Source organism: Notothenia coriiceps, unplaced genomic scaffold (assembly GCF_000735185.1).
Source record: "Notothenia coriiceps isolate Sejong01 unplaced genomic scaffold, NC01 NC01_scaffold00031853, whole genome shotgun sequence".
Taxonomy (NCBI): Eukaryota; Metazoa; Chordata; class Actinopteri; order Perciformes; family Nototheniidae; genus Notothenia; species Notothenia coriiceps.
The window spans coordinates 525180-534020 of record NW_011364554.1 but is presented as its reverse complement, the minus strand read 5'-3'; the positions used below and the strand labels follow the sequence as shown (position 1 = coordinate 534020).

General features: G+C 41.2%; 1 protein-coding gene across 1 annotated transcript; it reads left to right on the top strand.

Annotated features, from left to right (window-relative positions):
• Nucleotides 1-1917: 1917 nt before the first annotated feature.
• Nucleotides 1918-7319, top strand: sbk3 (SH3 domain binding kinase family, member 3). Its single transcript, XM_010788459.1, has 4 exons — nt 1918-2216; nt 4791-4938; nt 5444-5646; nt 6442-7319. Exons 1-4 carry the CDS (start codon nt 2211-2213, stop codon nt 7216-7218), a joined length of 1134 nt encoding a protein of 377 aa, XP_010786761.1. The 5' UTR covers nt 1918-2210; the 3' UTR covers nt 7219-7319.
• Nucleotides 7320-8841: the final 1522 nt, after the last annotated feature.

Sequence of the window (8841 nt, the reverse complement as noted above, 5' to 3'; positions counted from 1 at the left end):
TTAAGAGGATATTGTCTTTTTTCCTGGTTTTAAAGGCTGCATCACAGTTAAGTGATGTAATTTTCTGAACATCCCCACTCTATTCTAGCTTTTCTATTATTGCCTTTCCCCACATGGTCTTTTAATCCAGTTTATTGAGGATTATTTATTGAAAAAAATTACATTGTGTAAATCACAAACATAAGCATTGGTGTTAATCCCCGGTATACGTAAAATATAACTTGACGTTGTTCTTGTAGTAAATGTTATCAAATGCAGGAACAATTCAATATTACAGTAAAATATTTATTTAGACCAATTCCCATTGTCTGAACTCTTGAAAATGTTCCCAACATTTCTGCATGTTTGGTGCTGTAAAGTCCTTCTTCCTCATTTTAAATCAGTTATTTCAGTAATTGCACCACTTTCACAACCAGGAAATGTAAACATTATAAGACCTGTGCACAAATAGCCCTAGTATATTTAGGTAAGGAAAAACAAATAAGAATGTTTAAATTATGTCTTTGTTTCTTTTTAAACAAGCAAATGAAAAGACCAAAATCTGTCAGTCTTCTCAAATCCTCTTTTTGTTCACCATTATACGACATACACAGTATGCACAGTACATCTAAAGTGCAGGAGTTGAAAGAGACGACAATCTCATCTGTCATGTAAGAATTAACAATTTCCTTTTTTAGATGTCAAAAGCACTCAAAAAGGTGGAAGTGTAACCGAATAAGAAAGACGTTTGTTATGTAACTTGCCATTCATGTCAGTCAGCACAGCTGTCCTGGGTGATGCATATGTTCAAGACCATCCATTAATAGTGGAATGTGTGAGCTTTATGTCCATGCATTTGTGAATGAAAGTGACAGACTCTTGGCATCAAATTGACGAGAGCAATACAAGTGTTGTTGTTGTGGTGGTGGAGGGGTTGTCACAGCAGGGGCCACAGGACCCTATGGAGCGAGCACAAACATGGACGTATTGTGGTCAGCCACATGACCCCGCAGTGGTAGTAACCTGAGCAGGGCCCAGTCGTTGTGATAGCAGCCAGTGTTTGTGTTACATAACAAACATCCATTGAGCCAGTGGCAATAATAGTCCTGTATAGTATGTAGTACCAAGGGAAATCAATCTGAGTAGACTGAAAGAGGAGGAGGGTGTCAGGGCCATAGGAGCTGAACAGGTCTGATCTGCAGCTGTAGGAAACAGAACTGGCATGTAGACGTCAATGTACAGAACCAACGTGTTTAACAAGACAAGGTTTCAGCTGTTAGCAATGTCTCTAAGTGATGGTAAGCCATACTATGTACTTTAGAGATAAAGCGAGATGTGTGAGTGTTGAAAGATTGAAACCTGAAAGAACCTTGAGAATGTTCTTCACTGTGGTCTCAAGAGGCTTTCATTTTGAGATCAAACAAATATTCTTATGCCTCCTGCAGAGATGGGAGGGAATGGTAAAATAAGAAAAGGACAGTAATATTGAACAATAACATGGCATGCGTAACTGACAATAATAATAATCCCAGTGACATTCAGGGATCAGGGGTACAGCTTGTTGGCCTATTCCGATCATTCCAGCATACCTGCTGATTAAAAGAGGGATCCTACACTGAGGGAGGAATTTCTGACTCAGACTGACTGAGAGGGTGAGAAAGAGCGAGACGTGGAAAGATGAGGAGAGGAGGAGAAGGAGGAAGTGTGTATGTATAGTGAGTGACAGCTGAGAAGAGATTGGGGAGGAGAGCGATGGGATAATGTGGTCAGGTGGACAGACAGATTGAGAACGGTAGGATTTTAACACGGCTGTGGAGTGGGAGAGAGATGTAGCAGGTGGGAGAAGGAGGGAAGTTTGAAATGCCTTGTAGGTGGTGCACACGTATCTGCCAGCATAACAGGAGAGGCAGCGCGCGCGAGAGAGAGAGGGTACTGACACGAGAGTAGGAAAAGAGAGGGAGAGTCCAGTGTGTGTCTCCTGGGGAGAAGCACGTAACCAATATCCAGGTCTCCAGTAAACATATAGCAGCCTCCTCTACACAGCTTCTCTGCTACTGCATCGACCAAGGGGACAAAGGCAGAAATATCAGCTTCAATTCCAATTTAATTATCAGTCTAGCAGACTTAAGTTACAACAGCAGCTGATTGCATTGGCAGCACTTTGATAGGAGTCTATAGATGCTGAAAAAAGACACGACAAAGTGAGCAGAGATCCACCAACTGAACAGAAAATGACAGTAAGTATTGCACTTTATTCCTGTAAGGATGCATCAGCTGCAAACATTAAATGCACACCAAGTGATAATCTTGAATTCATTAAATTGTGTTTAAAAAAACAAACAATGGCAATAGAAACATGCATAAATGCAATTGTTTATTGTGTGTGCCACGGCAATTAAAACAAAAAAGTATTGTATAAGTGTGTTTTTGCATCTGATATGCATGAATGGTATAAATGCATTTGTGGCTTCTTATTGCAAAATGACTGGGAGGCTGGAAAAGTGTCGTTGAGAGGATTTTCAGCTTGTTATGCAGAGCGCTTGTAGTGGACTTCCAATGTGTTAATGACGTTAGCTCAAGCAGAGCCCCTTTTAAAATCTCAGATCCCCATGGCTTGATACCAAGGGCAATTAACTAGAGTAATACGGTTTGATAAATAATCACCTCACTGCACAAGGACATGCTTCTGGTGCTACACATGTTTAAGATGCATCTGTGGTGATTTATGTATCACAGCAACTAAATATAACGGTCCAAATGTGAGCTGCATTAAACTTAGTTGCAATTCTCCAAACAAAATAAATTATGGCATTAGTGGACTGACAAACATCTTAAGAATGTAATCCTGCAATAACCCTGATATGTGTTTACAACTTCGTGGACATATCCCAAGTAAGGATTGAATTCAGGAACTTAACACTGAGCTTTGAGTCCAAAAGTGTGAAGTTGGCATACATTAGGCTATAAAGACTTGGTGGCACAGAAGACGGCTACTGTGTATTGAGCTCCTCCTATACGCATAAAGATTTACTACATTCCTGTTCGCATTGCAGGTTTATTCATTTTGCAATAAATGTCAACTACAAATATTTTTATTGCCAATAACTGCCTTGCTGTAATTGTTGAGCATACATAAAACACTTTTATCACCCTTGTAACGTATCTTGTATCTTACCTGTATCATGTTAAAGGTTATATAACTTGTATGTTTAACTCATTACTTTAATTTCAGACGTCATGTTTGATTATGTCACTTTTGTATATTACGTAAAGCAATGCAAATACAGTGTTTTTTTAGCCGGTGAAATCTGTCAATATCTGAAAGGTTGAGGTTGAGAGTCACATTGAACGAATGGAGCGGCATCAAACTATACACCGTTGATCAAAAAGCCGCCCATCATCAGCTCGGTTTAAAATAGAGCTTTCTTGGCAACATCTTGGCCAAGAAGCCATCTCAGACTGGCTGAAACCTGCAGTCTTATTTTTGGATGCACATCAGGCCCATTTGTTTGTCGAGCAGTAACTCATAACTGAGATTTTAAGCTTCTGTCATCAAATAACTCTATAGTGTCATATAGCAACATTTGATGTGTCGTCACCATCAGAGATTCATTGGTTATACAAATCTGGTGAATTGTGCTTGATCCTAAAAAAAGAAAATAAATGATTAGTGAAATAAACATACATTTGTTTGCAGGGATACGATTTAGTCAATAATCGAATCAATGGTCCAGTAAGCTCAGTTACGCAACATGTGGAAGGTCGAAAGTAAAAATACTGTATGTTATCACTTTATCTTTTGTGTTAAGCTGTGTGCTGTAACTGCCCATCACGGCCTTCTTAATTTGCTGGGGGGTTGGGTATTTAGTCGGGATCTACTTCAAAGGAAGTCATCATGAATGTGAATGATGGTGGAAACTGAGTGACGGCGCCACATGTCCTGATCGCCCTGATCGCCCTGATAAGACATAACGTCTGAAGTTTATCCCTTCTTTAGGACAATGAGGATCATGACCGATCAGCTGAAAGTGATAACGTATCACATCATTATTTTCCACAAAGTTCTGACAGACAGGTATAGCACGTACATGGTTTTTGAACTGTGAATATTTGCATGCCAGCAACTAAATGAAATTTGAAAAGACAACAAAACTCTTAACAATAGTAGCAGTGATTAGTGAAATATAAGATTTGAACAAATGCCACCTAAATTAATTATTCCAGTATATAACTTTACATGGCCTATAGGAAAGATCATCAATATTTGTGAAACTTGGCAAATTAGTCTCAAACGTGTGATATCAGCGGGTATGGGAGATTGAGTTTGTTGACCTGGAATTTTTTTATCTTTATTGCATTGAAATGTTCTCAGTTGTGAAACAGAAAACGTCCCCAAGTCCTTAAAACATTTCCCGTGGTGCTTTCAGCATAAACATATTTCCCAATGCATTGTTAATGGAGCAGCTCCAGACTTTAAACTTGATCACGTTGAACACTCGAGTTTTGGGATTTTAAAACAAGTTATTGATGGTTATTAAATTGTTTGGACCGTCCATAGGAATAACATGTATGATTTGTTTAAAATGGGTGAAGTTCCCCTTTAAAGTAACAAGGTCATCATTACGCAACGAGCCATAGCGGTTTCATGTGACAGATTCAGAATTCATTTTGTGAAGTTATCTATCATCACCATCAACACATTTCTGTCAAGCGATCTTCTTTCTCTGTGACAGCACTGAACCAATCACCATCTGTAGGCTTCATGCAGTGACATTGAATATGGATCTGAGTGTGTGTCTGTGTGTTCCCAGGATTCAGCAGCTCAGGAACTTGACGAGCGATGTTTCCTGTCGGCGCAGTCCATGCCCAATCTGAAGGTGTCCGAACATTTTCAGGTCCTAAAACTCCTGGGAGAGGGATCCTACGGAAAGGTCATGTTAGCTGTCCACAGAAAGAGAGGTTAGTGTAAGGCTCAAGGTCCAAGGTCATGACCATCTCTAATCACTCAGTCTGCAAGACTGAAGTACACTCACATTGAAAATTGAGTTGTAATAAGTATTTTATGTTATGCTTCTAAACTCCTACTGTCCAATAAAAGATAGGGTCTTTGTCCACTGCAACACTTTACCTTATGCACAGATTTCTTTCTAATCGAGAACTACACATGTCCTGTGGAGTCAGTGCTGGAGTGAAGTGAGGATTGATCTGTCTTTCGATAGTGTCCACTTAACCTTTTGCGCCTCTGTTGCTGTAATGAAGCGATTTGGGACATTCCCAGAGATAGAGTTGCTGCAACTGGGGAGTCTCTGTAACAGAGTCTCCCCAAAGGGGAAGTTATATTTGTTCACAGTGTCAGTGATGGACATCACTCAACACATTCCAACACTCAAATGACAGCTTTTTTGACTTAAGCCGATTAGATGTTGTAGTATTCAACACATGTTGTCTTTCTTCACCCCCTCAGGAACCCCTATGGCTCTCAAGTTCTTCCCTCGCCAGTCTACATCGCTCACCTCTTTCCTGCGTGAATACAATCTCTCCCTTTCCTACTGCACCCATCCTTCTCTGACACGGGCCCTCGGCATCTTCTTTTCTACGCCGACCTACTATGTATTTGCCCAACAAGCTGGTCTATACGGTGACCTCTACGACGTGATAGTGTCAGAGGTCAGTTTGGCTGAACGGTGTACAGTTGCTGTTAACACCCTGCATGGCATGTTCAGCCTAACACTTAACACAAGGAGGCTTTCTCCTCTAGTTTCTGCAGAACACTCGCTTGATTGATCAGTTGGGTTGCACCCCTACATTTTGATCATACTATTTTCCCCCATCGTTAAGAATAGGAGCTTATCAAAAGACTCAAAGGTCTTGCAAATGTCTGAAGTGTGGCTTTCTGGTAGAGGTTGCATGGAAAATGTAACTGCTGACCTGGCCTCTTTGAGCTTTCATTTCAGTCAGCAAAAACTTGACACAAGCTTGATAAAGGTTTCCAGCTCGCCCTCGTCTTGTGTTTGTGTCACTGCCAGTAACATAATACTGAGTACTGATAGGAACAAGAGCAGCCTGCTCTCATGGGAGTACTTGAAGTAAAGCAAGGGTTTCCAACCGCGTCACAAACCATTTGTTGTGACGTAGATGTTCCTGTTTGCACCAGAGATATTCTAACCAGAGCACATCTCATGTTTGTCTCTCATCATACTGAGATATATTAGAGGAATATTATTATTGTTGTTGCATAACAATTCATAGAAATGTATTTCACTCCCGTTTATATTATTATACCTACTTGGTACAGCCTGTTATTTTTTTCTTATCTTTATTTCTTTCTTTGTTTGTGTCTTTTATTACTGCTGACACAAATGTAATTCAAATACTTTGTTATGCCAAACTGCCTTCACACAGCTGCTTCCCTACAACGATTATTTTGCAAATGGAATAACACTGAAACACCTTCTCTTTCAGGTTGGCGTGGATGAAGAGTGTGTCCAGAGGGTGATGTCCCAGCTGAGCGGTGCCGTAACACATCTCCACTCCCTGGGCTTTGTCCACCGCGACATCAAACCTGAGAATATCTTCCTGTGTGACAGTTCCTGTCGCTGGGTCAAACTGGGCGACTTCGGCCTGTCCCGGGCCATCGGCTCCACTGTGCGCGCCGTCTGGTACGACTCTCCCTTCTGCACTCCTGAGGTGGAACCAGCCAAGGAGGCGCAGACCGAGAGGGAGTGGGATGGGACTGAGGAGGAGATGGAAGAGATTTGGATCACAGTGGAGCCCTGTATTGACAGCTGGGCCCTTGGTGTGCTAGTATATTGCCTCTTAACTGGGTGCTTCCCCTGGGAGCAGAGCACGCATGATGACCGCGGCTATCGTAGATACAAGGAGTGGTTTGACAGTGAGGTAGAAAAGGAGGAGAAGATGAGGCACTGTGAGTGGAGAGGCGAGGAGGAAAGAGACTGTTACACTATCATGAAGGAGAACCAAAGGAACAACCCTCCTCCCTCACAGTTTGAGGGCCTCAGCCCACTAGCGATGACTCTTTTGAAGGAGCTGCTCCATCCAGAGCCCAAACACAGAGGAAGCCCAGAGGAGATCTTGAGCTACCTGGGAGGGCCGTGGCTGACAGAGACAGAAGTTGAAGAGAATAGGAAAGCCGAGGAGGCAGAGAAGGAGGCAAGAAAAATAAGAGAGGAGGGAGGAGTAGAAGAAGAGCTGGCGAGGGAGGGAAAAGGGGAGAGATAAGCTTTGTTTCTTTTAAACTGTTTCAAGTCAGATTTGTATTAAATGTTTGAAAATATTTCCCAAATGTATTTCTGTGTACAAACTATTAATACAGGCGTATGTTCTATGATGTGCTGTATTTTCATATTTTTTTTACAAATATTATACATAACACTTTCATTGTTGTGTATATTCCAGTGTGTTTATGTGTATATGTATGTGTGTATTAAGGACATAATATAATTGTGTATAGATTATAGTATGTGAATCTTGAAATTAGAAGCTGTGTAAATAGTGCCTTTATAAATCTGTATCAGACTTGTTGTAAAATAAACTCCTTTTATTCAAATTCTGATGAGGTATAGTTCATGAGTTACACATACAGAGCCAGCCGGTCATTTTTACTTAGACGGTGCACAATTATAACAGTTGCTCTTATTACTCCCTTGAAATGAAGAGAACCCTGTGTGAAGTTAGCAGATGACACCACAATCATGAACAGATTATAAACAACAATGGGACATGCGTTGCTCATATAAAAACCTTCTGCCCAACTGGTAAGCATAACCAAGAAGCCACGGCCAGTTCCCCTGTTGCCATCTGGCAAGAGATACAGTATATCCACCATCACCAGATACCACCAGACTTTGGGGCTGCTTCTTTTCTCAGCTAGCAGGAAGGTAGGTAGGCAGGTAGCAGTACAAGAGGACTATAACTTAGACCCTCCAGAAAAACGCGGGCAAAAATCCTTGATTATGCGGGCTAAATTCCTTGATTATGCGGGCTAAAATCCTTGATTATGCGATTAAACATGCGGGGTTTTTATGTGATTTTATGCAGTGAAATTGCGGGAAGTTGCGAAATATGCTAAATATGCGAAATATGCTAAATATGCGGGGAAAAAGAATAACAATTTTTTTAAATATTGGGCTGTCTTATTTATTCTCTCTCACACACAAACTGCCACTAACGTTAAACCCCTTTACTATTCAATTAAACACATTCAATGTTTATTTATTGTAAAAGCAATTGGGCTTTTTTAATCTCACACACACACACACACACACACACACACACACACACACACACACACACTTCTCCGCCTCATTCCGTTTTCATTTACTCGTTCGTTATCTGACCAGCTTCAATCTTGTAGGCTACTCACTTCGTTTCTTGTAGCCCTCGAAAGGGTTTTGGAGGTTGATCCCTCGCTGAACGTGAGTTGTTTGGCTTTCTTGTCCGCAGCAGCAGAAAGCATTTTCGAATGTTTGCATGAATCAAAGTGGGTCGTCCCCGTCGATTTTCTCTTATGCTCCAACACACAGTTGCACGGGGTGCAGAATAGTTTCCCCCCACTTTTTGCACGGTCTTTAGTAGAAATGTTCGTCGGTAAATGAGATGGATTTGATTTTTTCATCTTGGTGTTTTCTCTATCGTGTGAGCTCCACACGTTCACTCTATACAGTGTTGTTTACATTCTGTGATGCGCGAGCTGATGACGTCACGTCAAGACGAGTTAACTTTTTTTTCTCAACTTTGTGTGGAAAAATGCGGGGATTATGCGGCCTTTTGTTAAAAATCTGCGCCATTTTGCTTATTATGCGGTAAATTCTGCGATCGCAGAATCGCGTTTTCTAGAGGGTC